This window comes from Macrosteles quadrilineatus, unplaced genomic scaffold (assembly GCF_028750875.1).
Source record: "Macrosteles quadrilineatus isolate MER2022 unplaced genomic scaffold, UCM_ALF_1.0 Scaffold_4__1_contigs__length_99947679, whole genome shotgun sequence".
NCBI classification, from domain to species: domain Eukaryota; kingdom Metazoa; phylum Arthropoda; class Insecta; order Hemiptera; family Cicadellidae; genus Macrosteles; species Macrosteles quadrilineatus.
In genome coordinates, this window is record NW_026542597.1 from 30,010,473 (window position 1) to 30,027,025 (window position 16,553).

Below are 16,553 nucleotides of genomic sequence, written 5' to 3' on the forward strand. Positions count from 1 at the left end.
CCGACCCAAATGGGACCGGACCTAGGTCGGATGATTCAAAAGGTCGGATAAAACGGGCAATCCCTAAAATCATAACATAATAAAGTGCTATTCATTTGGAATTATATAATCATTATTTTGAAGTCATACTTGCATTATTTATAAAATAAACTACTCTTATCTCCTTTTTCATATTGATAGAAATGTCACAAATAAACACAAAACACGGTTAAGTCAAATAGGCCTACTTTCAGTAGAATATATTATAATACTAGGCAAGAGTCAATAAAATTCCTATTTCAATAACTTTACTACTGTAATGTAATAATTAATGCTTTCCAAATACATCGTAATACAGTACAGAACCTTTTGTCGTCATTAAAGATACAAGCGACCATTTTGTTACAAGGCAGGACGTTTATTTATAGCCTCTCACTGGAGGCTCGAGGCAAAAAAAACTATCTTGACCTTGGAGTTGTTAACACCCCTTCCCTGCCCTCCCTACAAGTTGCGTTGTTTGTTTACTCCAGCGATAAGATAATCAGTTCTCAAAATCGTAACGCACTTTATGATGTTATAAATTTGCCGCACAGATAACAAATCAGATCAGATGTGCTCGAGCTACGTACGATGATGAAAAACTGACAATAGGCTATGCTATATTTTTTGTGATCTTCACAAGATAACTTATTGTTAGTCATATCCTGTGGAGATAAGCGTATGGTTCAGTTCTCATTGTCCAGCGTGGGAGCGGAAATGCCGAGATTCCTAGAAAGCGGCGGTTAAACCGAGCTGCTCTCAAAGCAAGGTCGGTTAAAACAAACTGTATTATTTTACGATCAAAGGCGGATAATCCGATTATCGGTTAATACGAGGTCGGTTAAGAGGGGGTCTACTGTATGTTGACTTATTAGAATTATACTCGGATGAATGCATGTTGTAAAATTATTAAAGGTTACAAGAAAGGTAAAGGGATTTTAAAAAAAATCAATGATAGTCATTTTGAATTGCAAGATAAGGAGGATAGGAACGAAATATTGTGTATTCAAAAATTCAATGTCTCTTTTGTGTCTTCTATGGCCTACTTAAACTTCTTCAAACAAGCTAGCTGCTGTCCTTGTTATTTTACAATTCAAAATCCTGGCCTAGAGCCTTTCGTTGAACAAAACTAACATTGATAGTGATTGTTCAGCTAAAGTTAATATCTAAACAAAAAATGGGATTGTCGGTGAAAATAAAAACTGTGTCAAGGAATGACATTACACAATTGTGCACACAATCCTAAATCTACATTTTGACAGTTTTCACCACTAACCAACTCTGATATTAATAGAAAATGTTAAAAACATGAGCTATTTAGTTTCCATTAGTTAAATTATATGTGTGCGTTTCCTAGTATAGATTTGTGTTTGAACCATATACAAATTAGCAGTATTTTAGTCTTGCTTTTTGTGTAAAAATAAGGTCAAATGAAAGTGATCTAAGAGATTTAATAATTTGCCAAGAATTATTAGTTAAGTTTAAGAAGTTAACAAAATGATAAACATAATTGTATCTAGACTAAAATTGTGTTGTGCTATACTTTTAGTAGCATTGATAGCATGCATTTTGGTTACTGTTATATTTTTTGTAAGTCTTGTTTGGATACATTGTCATCATTCAAACATTCAAATCCTCTTCTGTCTCTTAACCTCACCCCCTACATCACTACATCCCTTCATGTTTTCTTGGCCTTCTCGATCACTTTTCCTTCATTATCGTAAACTACATTTTCCTTGTAATTCTCTCTCCTCCTTATTCATGTAAGCATTTAAATCTATAAACATAATTACACCTTTTAAGACTTTTTAAAGTCTTTTTGAGTGATTAAAGCACACGCCATAAAAAATTAGTCACTCATAGCTAAAGCTTATACATTGTATACGTTTTTTAATTTTTTTGGTTCACGCTGAACAAATTGTCTAGAAACATATTGTAAATTCACATTCACTCAAATTGAGTGATGTAAGTATTGCCAATGACATTTAATTATTTGTATTTTTTAATATTTTCCAGCAGAATCACTGCCATTCTATGCATTATCACAAAACTAAATTATTTTGTCTTTTAATATTTTATCCAAATTATTTCCTTCTTCTAATATATGAAAAAATTGTAAAAGAAATTTATAAGTAAGTTATAGAAGATAAATTACGTTTTAATACTGCAATTGGAAGTTGTAGTGTGAAATTGTACACATTTGCATTGGCATTCTATGCAATATATTTCAGTACCCTCGGACTACTCTCCGTTCACTTCCCCTCTCTACTGGTAGCTGTTGTGGGGGTCCCCTGGAAACCCCTTCCCTGATCTCCACGTGTGACTCACCCTTCATGGTCTACCTGGAGTCTCTGCTCATGAGGGAGTGCTCCCTACAGGATCCCATGCTCTGTTATACTCCAGACCTTGTAAGTTACGTGTAATAAAACACTTTAAAGTCAATCTACTGATTTGTGCTTCAAATAATTTAGTATGTACCATACAGGGCTAATCTCGTAAGGAGTCCCGTTTCAGACAGACAGGTCCTATAATGATGAAATAAAATGTTTTCCTACAAAACAAACCCAAAGGAATGACAAAAAGATATTTTAAAAGTTTTTTGAATACAGGTTGTTTCAAAACTGGGGTCCACTAATTCGAATCTCACAATTGTCAAATACAAATGTATACCTTATCATACATAATTTTAAATCTATATTTAATGCAAACATTTTGTTTTGGGATCAGAATTTGACTATTTATATTAGTTTCAAAATGGGAGATCTTTTTTGCAAAAAAAAATACTTTTTGAATACCCTGTATATTTGTTTGAATACAGGTATCACTAACTTGATTAGGATTTCACATTCCTTATGAGCAAAACAAAAAATATATCTTAAAAATAGTTAAATGCAAAAATTCAAAAAAAATTCTAATTAATCTATTAAAAACTATGACTGATTCCAATATTCGTATTCCATAGCAGTCGCAGTATGTAGACTTCATAGTAGTTGGCGCTGGTTCAGCAGGCAGCGTAGTCGCATCAAGACTTAGCGAAGTTCCTGGATGGAACGTAACTCTGCTAGAGGCGGGAGGTCCGGCGCCTGCGTCCACACAACCTTCCGGGTTCTACTTCAACTACCAACGCTCCCGGATAGACTGGAACTACCCACTGGAGAGGCAGGACAGATCTTGTCTAGGCAGACCTGGGGGTCGTTGTCACTATCCAAGAGGTAAATTAATCACTTTGTTAAAATTGTTTAAGGACGTTTTGTGGCCAACATCAAAAGATTAGATTGGGAAACGAGCCCCTTTGTCACACCTGTCTGTTGTTGGAAGATCTTAAGTATTAAATGATTTAGGTGCCTCTGATTGTTTTAGTGAGCGTCATTCCACACAGTTTGTCTCATTGTTACTCTTACATACCTCTTTGCTATCTATAATGTCTAAGCTAACACACTGTGAACAGAGACCTAGAAGCTGGGTGACCTAGTACCACTTCATCTTTCTTTCCCAGTAACAGCTGTTATGTTTTACCTTCACCATTATTTTTGGTTCAATTGGTGATAATTGCTGCTAAATAAAAAAGCTAGTGGTTTGAATTTGAAATAGACTGAAAGCCTTTTAGTTTTAATTGTTTGCAACATGTTTCCAATGAGTTTTTATCATTTTCTGTGTGATTCAACGATTCAACGCTTCCGATAATCCAATCTTGCCAGAACCAGTTTTAGGTCATATAATTGAGACTCTAATGTACTATACCTAGTTTGAAGCGTATCAGTCTCATTTTAAGAACACTGGCTATATTTATACTTGGTGTAACAATTCTTATGTTTGTATGTCTTAAAAGGAGGTTGCTCTTTATACTTCTTTAATGTAGAACACATAAACTCTCAGCAATGTGCAATATACTCACAATATTTCTACATATACTCTCTAATAGATACAAGCACTTGTAACATGCAAAACTACTTATTCATAATTGAAAAGTAAATATTATGATATGAACAATGTATTAATACGTTGAACATATGGATTAATATAAGAAGTACAGAAGGAAAGTACACTCTCCATCTCTCAATACTTTATTTAATTGTGTACCTTACCACTGTAGCAATCATTAAATCTAAGTGAAATTTATCTCTTTAACGCTTTGTCATCTAACACTATTAGGCAAAGTGATGGGAGGATCGGCAGCACTTAATGGCAACATGTACATGAGGGGGAATAAGCAAGACTACGTCGACTTCGAGAACATGGGGCTGAAGGAGTGGGGTTGGGATAAAGTGTTACCATATTTTAAAAAATCTGAAAACAACCTAGACTTTGGAATTAATTCAATTGTAAGTACAGTAGTAAAATTTGTGTATTGTTAAGTACCGGTACAATTTATTAAGTGTTTTTACAATATGCTGAATTTAATGGGTAAAGAATGAGTAAATTTATGTAAAATCCTTAATTTTTTTGTCGTTAGGAATTTGTTATCTAACAGATCCATTATTGAATTAAAGCTCCAAAGGTTTTTTGTGTATTTTTTGTTGACAAAATGAATTTACACATCAAACATTATTGAAAACTGTTAAGGTTTAAATAAAAAAAAATAATTTCAAATTGCAAGTAAAATCTGAATCTGTCATAAAATAGGTGTGTAGATGGTAAATTTCAAACTACATCATTATTGGAAAATAGGTACATTTAAAAATATTAATGGATGTGAAACATGAGGTTGGGTTCCTAAATAAAAGTTTTAAAAACATTAATACTTTCTGAGATACAATGATTGCCATGAGTGGTTCTGTTGACACTCATGAGATGTAGGATGACTTACGGTAACAAGACTTGAGTTTGGTGCATGAGAAAACAAACACAAAATTACTGGTACTAAAAGAGACAAATCAAATAAAATAAACATCAAATTCTTAAGATATTCAATTTTATTGCCTCCTGAACCGTTTCTAGCTGATTAATTTTGGTTACTAACCTTTTTTCTGTTTTTACACTTCAAACTCAAAACATTTGTCGTTGATGACTGTAATGTCAGGGTCATCAGGTCAGGATCCATAACTTCATTTGTCGGGTATAAATTCAAAAAAATATTTTGAAGGTATTAAAAATTAAAATCAAGTTTTGGATCCTCACCTGATGATGAACATATGCTTTGAAATGTACATAGCCACCAATGACTAATGTTGGACAATATGATTATCCCAGTTCCACGGCACTGGAGGACCTTTAACAGTCACCCGCTACCCGGAAGTCCCTTACGTTCATCGTTACATAATGGACGCCGCAGCCCAGCTTGGCTACAACGTGATGGGAGATCCCAACGCACACAACCAGACGATGTTCACAGTCGCCCAGATGACATCGAGGAACGGAGAACGTCTGTCGACGGCCAAGGCGTTCTTGTACGACCCTAAAGTGCTTCATCGACCTAACCTCAACATCATAACTGGAGCACATGTGAGTGATTCAACCTATGTCTGTCAACAGCAGACAGTCATGGTCAAGAATATTTATTCACTAGTTTAGACAATTGAACACGAATAGTGCAAACTAAAACTAATGCTTTAATATCTAACAATCTATCATTGAGGAGTCACTTGTTCAGTTGGTACCAAGATGGATTGAACCAAGGCTAGGAAGATGGATTGAACTATTGGTTCACATCTTAATTACCGTCCCATAAAATTAATCAGTTCTCCTATCATCACTCATTTGTCACTCTTGTCTGAAACTCATGTGGATAATTTAAGGCTAAGGATATTTTTGTTGAAAAAATGTAATCTTAAGATCATAAGGACAAGAATATTATGTTCAGCATTGACAGTGTTTAGTACTATTTCGTAATTGTTTACTAGAAAAATCTAATTTAGATCTAATTTAGATTTTTTTATACTTCTTTTTCTTGATGTCTACCTCGGAGTCATTTTTACAAGAGGAATTGCAGCAGAGGAAGTAATTAAAGGCTTTTAGGGAAAGCGGTCCAAACTTGTAAGTAAGCATGAATCTATGGTTTGTAGAATGGAGTGATTTACCTTTGTAGCTGTATTTAATCATGACTGAAAACTGTTTCAGGTTGTTAAGGTATTGTTCAACAAGGAAAACAGAGCGATTGGAGTCCAATACCAAAGAGAGGGTATTTCCTACAATTTGTACGCCAGAAAAGAGGTGATTCTCAGTGGTGGAGCAATAGGTTCTCCTCATTTGCTGCTATTGTCCGGTGTGGGACCCAGGAGTAACCTTGTAGGAAATGGTAAAGTCAACTTTAGATACTTACTGATGTGGCATAGTGGCATTTTTAGGTCTTACAACTGTGGCAGGGGCAAGGTTTACGACAGAGTCCCAATTTTTAGACAGAGTTTAGACAGAGTAAAAATTAATTTTATATTCAAAATTTTTTTACAAACTTGTTTTAATCAGACATCTCTCAGTTTTCTCGTCATTCTTAGAGATTTCTTGCGCTCAGAGAAATTAGGTAACAAATATTATAGTTTGTAGTTTATTTTTAGTCAGTTAATATCTATTATTGGAAGGGTAAAACAATTACAAGAATTAGAATAGCCTACTATTCCATAAATATATTTGGTAAATACAGTTACCAAGTATAGATTATGCTAAAATAAAAATATAAGAACATAAAGTTACAATGAAAATAAAATGACGTGCAAGTAGCTTATTAATTGTTATAGCACTGAACATTCTATCAAAAAGCTTTAGGCATACTATTTCATCATTCAAAGTTAGTACAAACATTAACCTTTCAAAACCATACACATGTGTGCAAAATCATATACTATTGTACAACATGAAAGGAAGACAGCAATGTCATCTGTACAAACTCACTAAACAAACAGCTTGTGATTTGTGTGTTTAAGTGGTTGTGGATAAAGCAGTGAGTGTGAGAGTATGTTGGTTGCATGCATGTGGCCAACCAAACAAAATGTATTCATTGAGGTGGAGTCTGATGTACAGACACTCACCAAGTATGTTGGTCACCATTGAGGAAGTAAAAACAAAAATCTCAGATTTGAGAAATAAATTTTTGTTTGTTTTGATTAATTTAATTCACATGTTTCAGCTGATCAAATAACATAAATAAACATTTAAAGTTTAAATTACTTGCAGAATGAAAATAGATCGTTTCTACGAAAAACTACTGAAAAATGAGTGATTTGTATATTTTCTCCGGGTAGTAAGTAAAAACAGCTTTAAAATGACACCTCATTTATGAAAATTGGTGAAGAAATCAGGAAATTATGGTCTACCGAAAAAAGTACTCTAAAAATTGTAATAACTAGTGTACCTACATGTTGCTCGAAATAGAGCAATCGCAAAGAAGTAAAAGAGTTATTTAAAAACAAATAACTGATTTATAAATAAATATAAGTCATGAATTCAGATGAGTTTAAATAAAAGAGTCAACTCAAAGATTACGTAACTAATGATAATCCCGTACTCACAATGTACTTAACAGTTCAATATAATCAACATTTCTTGTAAAATTTTATCATTTTTCAAAAGCTGATATGGCTTTTAGTGTATTGTACAAATGTTTCCCACTTATAGCCGCAATAGGTTTTCCATGTTGGTCTTTGTCAATGATAATGATAATGTAGTATGCATGGTATCACCCATTGTCGCCAGTACGTTTACAAATTTCAGTCTTTATTTTAATAGCACCAAATAACCATTAACTACCTGATTTTCTGCATAACCTCTCTGTCATAATTTTACAATTAACATATGCTCTTCTTCTCACTTTTAATTTCTGACAACAGCTGGAGTTACATAACAATGTTTGTTTCCCATGTTAATCTTATGGAGAAATACGAAACTTTAAAGGGCCCCAGGGCCTCACTCTCTAATTATTTCCCTAAAATGCAAGTTTCCTGCACAACTTCACGTTACGCTCTTTCCAATGACACCAAAAAGATGTCAATCGGTTCAGTAGTTTCGGAGGAGTAATTGTCACAAAAAACCTGCTTGCGTATTAAATAAGTACTTGTGTACCTGTTGCTCAAATTCGAGCAATTGCTAAGTATTCCAGGCGTTATTTTAAAACGAATAACAGTCATAATTTATGATGACTTTTAAAGATTCGACTCATGTACATAATACATCGTTATAACTAACATTTCTTGTAAATATCTTATCATTTTCCAAAAGCTGATCTTGTTTTTTAGTGTTTTCTACAAATAACCTTACTCATAGCCACATTAGGTTGTCCATAATAACGATTATAAAATATAAAAAAACATTATTTCTATTTCTTTTACTTGGTGGTGTTCTACGACTTTCCTATGTTTCATAGTTTGCTAATCGGCTCTTTCAATGATTACTAAGAAATGCAGCACAGTATTAATTCAGTTTTGTTTTCTTTATAGTATATCATACTATCCAGGCTCTCTCGCTTTTTCCCATTGTAATATTTACGCCAACCCAAATTCAAATAGTAAATATTTCATTTCGACCAAGTCAGTAAATGTTTGCAGCAAACTGTTAAATTTAGCAAACTTATTGACAGTTTACAATGTTAATATATGTTCTTCTTTTCACTTTTAATTTCTGACAACATCTTATGGAGAAATACGAAACTTTAAAGGGCCCCAGGGCCTCACTCTCTAATTATTTCCCTAAAAAGAAAGTTTCCTGCACAACTTCACGTTACGCTCTTTCCAACGACACCAAAAACATGTCAATCGGTTCAGTAGTTTCGGAGGAGTAATTGTCACAAAAAACCTGCTTGCGTATTAAATAAGTAGTACCTGGGGACCGAGCTTTGCTCGGGGAAAATCATTAGTTCACTCTGAAAGCAGTCTTAGTATTGGAGATACATAAATCCATTCCCAAACTCCACACGGCTCGCCTTTACTGCGTCCTACACCATTTCCTACGTCATGGACCTGTTTCTCCGCATTCCCATAGAACTTTAGGATTGTAGATACCTTAATCTAATCGTCATAAACAGTTCCCACACTCCGGACTACTCGCCTTGACTACTTCCTTCACCACTTCCTACGTCGCGGACCTGTTTCCCTCCCTTCCCATAGCATTTTAGGATTGCAAATACCTTAATCTAATCGTCATAAACAGTTCCCACACTCAGGACAGCTCGCCTTGACTACTTCCTTCACCACTTCCTACGTCATGGACCTGTTTTCCTCCCTTCCCATAGCATTTTAGGATTGCAAATACCTTAATCTAATCATCATAAACAGTTCCCACGCTCCAGACAGCTCGCCTTAACTACTTCCTTCACCACTTCCTACGTCACTGACCTGTTTCCCTCCCTTCCCATAGCATTTCAGAATCGCCCATACCCGTATCTAATCGTCATAAACAGTTCCCACACTCCGGACAGCTCGCCTTGACTACTTCCTTCACCACTTCCTACGTCACAGACCTGTTTCCCTCCCTTCCCATAGCATTTTAGGATTGCCATACCCTTATCTAATCGTCATAAACAGTTCCCACACTCCGGACAGCTCGCCTTGACTACTTCCTTCACCACTTCCTACGTCGTGGACCTGTTTTCCTTCCTTCCCATAGCATTTTAGGATTGCAGATACCTTAATCTAATCAACATAAACAGTTCCCACACTCCGGACTACTTGCCTTGACTACTTCCTTCACCACTTCCTACGTCGCGGACCTGTTTCCCTCCCTTCCCATAGCATTTTAGGATTGCAAATACCCTAATCTTATCGTCATAAACAGTCCCCACACTCCGGACAGCTCGCCTTAACTACTTCCTTCACCACTTCCTACGTCACTGACCTGTTTCCCTCCCTTCCCATAGCATTTCAGAATCGCCCATACCCGTATCTAATCGTCATAAACAGTTCCCACACTCCGGACAGCTCGCCTTGACTACTTCCTTCACCACTTCCTACCTCACGGACCTGTTTCCCTCCCTTCCCACAGCATTTTAGGATTGCCCATACCCTTATCTAATCGTCATAAACAGTTCCCACACTCCGGACAGCTCGCCTTGACTACTTCCTTCACCACTTCCTACATCGTGGACCTGTTTTCCTTCCTTCCCATAGCATTTTAGGATTGCAGATACCTTAATCTAATCAACATAAACAGTTCCCACACTCCGGACTACTTGCCTTGACTACTTCCTTCACCACTTCCTACGTCGCGGACCTGTTTCCCTCCCTTCCCATAGCATTTTAGGATTGCAAATGCATTAATCTTATCGTCATAAACAGTCCCCACACTCCGGACTGCTCGCCTTTACTACTTCCTTCATCACTTCCTACGTCACGGACCAGTTTCCCTTCATTGCCATATTATTTTATGATTGCCTTTACTACTTCCTTCACCACTTCCTACGTCGCGGACCTGTTTCTTTCCCTTCCCATAGCATTTTAGGATTGCATATACCTTAATCTAATCGTCATAAACAGATTCCAGACTTCGCACTGCTACCCTTGACTACAATCATAGATAAAACCTATGATAAAACATACTCCCTTCAATCATGCTACAATGTATCGAGTAATCTTCAGTATAATCTTTGCTAAATATTAACAAGTGATGTTTTTCCTTTTGTATTGTATTTGTAATTTGCTAGTATTCTGTGGGTAGTAGGCTTATTATGAACACATGCTAAACTTCAAATCTTTTGTTTACTTTTTCCTTGTTATTTAATTCAGCCAACATGGTTACCTAGCAACCCATAAGACCAATGTAAAAAAAATGTGATTTTCAGTTTCATTTTTCTACGTAATTAGATTTTTGTTGGCAGTTCTAACTGCAGTAAACTCGTTTTTAGGCCAGAAATAAACTATTTACAACATTTGAAGAAAATCGTCGGAGCCGTTTTCGAGATCTTGTTTGCAAGCAAGCAAGCATACATACATACATACAAGCAAACATTGCTCGTATTAGAGTATAGGATAGATATAGTTATAGATAATATTAACAGCTGTTTCTACCTATCTATAAGTGAAAATGGATGGAAACTATTTCGGGAAATTAGATGGGATAAACTATGTAAGAAATTTATGTTTGTGGGTTGATTAACCCTTTGAGTGCCAACGTCCGGGGAACCGGACGTTTTTAAAACGAGCCAAAAGTGCCGACGTCCGGCCGACCGGACGTTTTTAGAACGAGCCAAAAGTGCCAACGTCCGGCTGACCGGACGTTTCGTAATGATCGAACAGCTGTCATAACAACCGAATGGATACTCGGATTCTTTTAACCCATATATTAACATTGAGTCGAAAGTTACTAGATGCGATACATCGATTTTCGTTGGTCGAAATATCGAAAATTCAATTTTTACGAAATTTTAACCTAAAAATCGCCAGATCGCGCTCGGCATTTTTAGCGCAACCTTCGGGAAAAATCATCGGCATTTTTTTAGCGTTACTTTTATTTCTTGCCTGGCACTCTAAGGGTTAAATTAAATAATGTTGCAGTAGGACAAAAAATAAGGTCCATCGCAATAACAAGACTTTCTCTTTTAAGTGTATTCATTTTCCTTAAAAGATAAACCTAAGCCCTTGTGAAAAGAATCACTTGAGGCTCAGTGATGAATACCATTTTTAACCTTTAAAACACATGAGAAAATGCTTTTTGTAGGTATTCCAGTGGTTGCTGACAGCCCTAATGTAGGACGCTACCTACAAAATCACATATCCTTCAGTGTTCCGTTGCTATTCAAAGGCATGAAGAACCTGAACCGACTAAACCTCACAGCAACTTCGGAATATATTCTTCATCGTAAAGGTCCTCTCTCCTCTACGGCTATGTCTCAGGTATGAAGGGTAAATAAATAAGTTCTATATCATTTATGGTGGTTTAAAAAAAAATACCAATATTTTACATCCAGTGCTGAGTTGTAGAATTTGATGTACTCTAGGCCTACTGAATGAAGACTCCTCCTTCATTCAAATCTGAAGGTCTCTGGTTTAATTCCAAGTAGAACCGATTTTAGACTATGATGTCATTTGCCCATTGGGATATGAATTAAGCTTTGTAAAAAAAGGTTACCGTTAGGCAGTAACAGGACCAAGGTTTGGACCATTCCTTAACAAATAAAGTAAAAAAATCCAAAAGGCATGAAAACTAAAAAAAAAATAAAATTTCTAAAAAATGGGGATAGAGTTCAGCTAGCTTACCTGAGAAAGTTATAGTCTAGGGGCTAATAGATACACATTATAAGTCACAAAACAAAATTGATACAAAATTAGTCCTAATATTCAGAGAGTATGTTGAAGAGTTGAAGTGTCACTTCTCTTGAAGTAGTTGTCCTTATAAATATCAGTGCAGAAAAATTGGTGCATAGTCCAATATAACGTCAACCAGAAATAAAAGGTTCACTCAATTTGACATACAATTATGATGCTATTTGATGTCAATATGACGTCAACAGTTTGATCAGGATGTCAATTTTATGTCCTTCACTTAGTTTTTATGTCAAATTAATATTATTATGGGCTATTTAGTAACGGATTCCACAATAACTTACTAATTATAATGTTTTCAAGGAGTTCTTATTTCATTTATTTAATTCACATTTAATTTAATGTTTTTCCCATAGACAACAGGTTTTGTGCATGTTAATGAAAGCTCCAAGACTCCGGACTTCCAAGTTTTCTTTGAAGGTCTGAATGCAAACTGCTCCAAAACTGGAATCAGCCTTCTAGATCCTTTTTCCACATCAACTGTCACCATGTAAGAGTTTAGTAAAACCTTAAAATGATTGTTCGAATACATCAATCCAAGAAGTCATGATAGAACACTGGTAATGTAAATGACAGCCCTCTCTCATCTTTGTATTTTTATTTGACAGTCCATCTGGGAGGACTCATCTCCATTCATACTTGGCTTAAAATATTTACTTTGTATGGTCGCCATTTCAATGAAAAGTAAAGTATAAGCATATTGATATGAAGAATGTTTTATCATTGACTATTGGAGGTTTTAGTGCGTAAAAGAGCAGTGTTCTTTAGCAAGTAAAGGTTAAATGGTTTCTTTGTCAAATGTCACATTTTTGGAGGTGTTTGTAGATGCTACATTTTAAATCTCTGATGTTTAATTTTCCTAATTAAATAATTTTTCACCCTGTTAATTATTTGATTATCATACATAATTGAATAATTTCCAAATGAATATTTATTATTTATTTTATCTACATAACTACAATGATACTGTAGAATTGTTTAGAGCTGACTACAGTAGACTCCCTCTTATCCGGACTCCTCGGGACAAAAGCCAGTCTGGATAATGGGTTTTCCAGTTAAACCGACGTCCACAAAATCTCGTTAAAACAGACCGTTTAAATACATACTCTATACAGTATTTGACTTAAAATTAGGGGATCATTGTATTTAGACACGTAATCACTGGTCTCAAATCTTTTCCATGAGAACAGTCGTTTTAGGACCGCCCACTTCCTGCCAATTTAGTCTGGTGAAACCGATGTTCTGATAAAAATTATCAGGATAAAGAGATGTCACTTCTACCGAGTGTAGTCCGGTCAAACCGTTGTCCGGTTAAAAGGTGCCCGGATAAGAGGGAGTCTACTGTAATAAAATAAAATCATTTTGACTTATTCATCCATTACAATATTGCAAAATATGATTTTACTTGTTTTGAAAACTGAAACAAATCTATCTTTTCAGGATGATTCCAACATTATTGAAACCTAAAAGTAGAGGATTTATTGAGCTTGCCTCGTCAAACCCTTTTGACTACCCTAAGATTGTTTCTAATTACTTTTATGAAGATTATGATCTCACAATGCTACTAAAAGGTATAAGGTAGGTATGCAAGTCATTAATGCCGTTTTAAAGGGAATTGTAATTTTAACAACATTAATTTGATTAGTACAATGTAATTCTTCTTTAATACATATTTAAAGTAAATAATTAAGTAAGTAAAGTAAGTATGTGTGTAAATCATACCAGTTGTAGCCTACGGAAACAGCATGATTCAAGTTTCTTCGTTGAGTTTTTATTCAAACAAGTTCATTAAAGAAAAAAATTAACTGTTTCTCAGTTCATTAGTGACATTCAGATTTGAACACTATACATATGCCCAGACAATTTTGATTATTAACCAACAAATGAATACAGTATTGTGGTACTGGGTCGAGGTCTTATCATAAAGAAAACAACAACTAATTACTTCCTTATAGAGGAATTAGGTAAACATATTTTTGAACCACACAATTTTTTTTAGTTTGGATAGGTTTAATTTGAACGAAGTATCTAGTTGGTAGCTATTATAAAACAAAATAATCAAAATACCAAACGAGTGTGGAGAATATTAAAAAAATGTTACAATTAATTAAGTTATTTTTCTTGGTGATTGAGGATTGATGTCATGTAAAAATCTAACGTTTCAGATTCGTCCAAAAATTCATTAAAACAGAAGCAATGCAGAGACAAAATGTGGAAGTGTATTTTGACTACTTTAGTAAAACTGCACAACCCTGCATGAGACTGGACAAAGATACAGATGATTACTGGATATGCCTTATTAGACATTTGACCAACCCTGAGAATCATCAAGTATCCACTTGCAAAATGGGGACAACAGACGACGGTAATGTACTAAAACTAGTCAAATAATAACTCCGTTTCTATGCTTTATAGACGTCGTCACACACCACCCGATAATCTTAAAATTCATGCATTCTTCAAAAACTACTTGTGTTTGTTTGCAGATGGTAGTTTTTGTTAAAATGGTAATGAAATTAAATGAAATGAAAATCCATCTTTATTAAGGCGAACTTAGGACCTCATGGTCCTTTCTTACAGTTTACCTCTATGAGAGGTTAAAATGACAGTTAAGTACAATGAAAGCTCAGATGCAACAGAAAAAGAATCTACCAATCCTGTCAATATCCATTTGATCTAGCTTAGTTTAGATGGTCTTTCCCACCAAGCCCTTCCATAGACAGGTCAACTCCTTATGAATTGCACACCAGGCTTGACCAAGATAGAATTAGAACCCTGTATCTCTATAGTGTTGTCTCCTTTTGAACTGCTCTGCCATTTATCACTTCTATTGCACCAATAACTCTGTTTAAACTAAAGCCAATCGTGGTACCTAGTTTTCTAAACTTTGATTTCGAGGTTGCAGCATGTAACTTTTAGCCCTAATTCATTGTTCAGTGATGCCATTGACTATTGGATACTGAAGTAGACATCCCATCTATATGGACCTGCTGTCGCTAATTTTTTTATTTAAAAAGAACATAGTTGTGTGAGCCAGTCACAGAATGCGCTATAGTGCCTACAATTCTATTTTTTACCTTATTTTCTGTTGCAGACCAAGTTGATGGGTCATAAACAGTTGCAGTCATAATAAGTCATACCACTGGTTTGACTTGGTAAAAACGTTTGTGTATTCAACAGAAATTAGTAATTTACATTATCACAATCTATTGGTAGCTCACATAAAATACAACAATTTTCATTAGTAAAAAACTGGCGACAACTTTAACATAGGGATGGAATGTCTAGTTGTCAGTTAATTGTAAGAATAGTCAAAGGTTTGTACGTTTATGGATAGATTGTAAGTACAGGGTTAGTTATGTTATTTTTATATACCTACTTTTGAGTGTGGGAAGTATTCAATCCACCAGACCTCAGTATAATTGTGGCCTGTTTAGATTCATCAGTGGTGAACGAGAAGCTTGAGGTGAAACATGTTTCCGGACTTCGCGTCATAGACGCTTCTGTGTTTCCTAGTGTACCCTCTGGCAACCTGAACGCTCCGACAATCATGGTGGCTGAGAAAGGCTCAGATTTTATCAAGCAAGCGTGGCTAAACAACAGCTGACAGAACTTTTTGTGTTAACAACAAACTTTTCAGTCAATAAATGTAATATGTAAACCTACTAACAATAACAATGGGTTTTAGTGTGTTCAGGGTACAATCGCCCTGTCCCAATATTGTCCTCCCATCCCTATCCTCATATCGTCTAGCATTTAATGTTAGAGATCATGGTGGAAGGAAAAAACATAGGTGTGTTATTCCCATTGTAAAGTGAAATTGAAATTAATTGTAAAATAAAAGATAGAAAATATCTAGTACATGTTTATTGAAAGTAGCAGTGGACTGTAATAATTATAAGTTTGTTTTTAAAATATGTAAAAACAAACAAAACATATGATTTGAATCACACATTGATAAATATAGTCTTTTTGAGAAATAATTGTATATAGGCTATGTAAATTATGTGTTTTTACACATTCTGGCCCCTTGAAATATGAAATTTTGTTATTTCAATCCATTTCTTGACCTGGTAAAGGGCACAGTTTTGAAATAGATCTTTTTATCAGTCCATCCTTTGTTTGTAATGTAGCAACTCGCACAAAATTGTCTTTTCCTGGATGCACTGCGATCACTCGCCCAATTTTCCAAGTACAAGGTGGTAAATTGTCGTCTTGAATAAGCATTATATCATCAATTTTTATATTAGGTCTTGATGTATTCCACCTTGACATTTTCTGCAGTTGGTTCAGATATTCCTTGCACCAGCGGTTCCAAAAATGCTGCGAGAGTTGTTGAACATGTTGCCATCG

General features: G+C 35.1%; 1 protein-coding gene across 1 annotated transcript; it reads left to right on the top strand.

Annotated features, from left to right (window-relative positions):
* The first annotated feature begins 1,358 nt into the window (after nucleotides 1–1,358).
* Nucleotides 1,359–15,882, top strand: LOC128992450 (glucose dehydrogenase [FAD, quinone]-like). The gene is made up of 11 exons (XM_054416026.1): nucleotides 1,359–1,608; nucleotides 2,250–2,426; nucleotides 2,981–3,230; nucleotides 4,171–4,340; nucleotides 5,209–5,460; nucleotides 6,076–6,253; nucleotides 11,596–11,771; nucleotides 12,557–12,690; nucleotides 13,641–13,778; nucleotides 14,366–14,565; nucleotides 15,638–15,882. Exons 1-11 carry the CDS (start codon nucleotides 1,516–1,518, stop codon nucleotides 15,805–15,807), a joined length of 1,938 nt encoding a protein of 645 aa, XP_054272001.1. The 5' UTR covers nucleotides 1,359–1,515; the 3' UTR covers nucleotides 15,808–15,882.
* The last annotated feature ends 671 nt before the right edge of the window (nucleotides 15,883–16,553 follow it).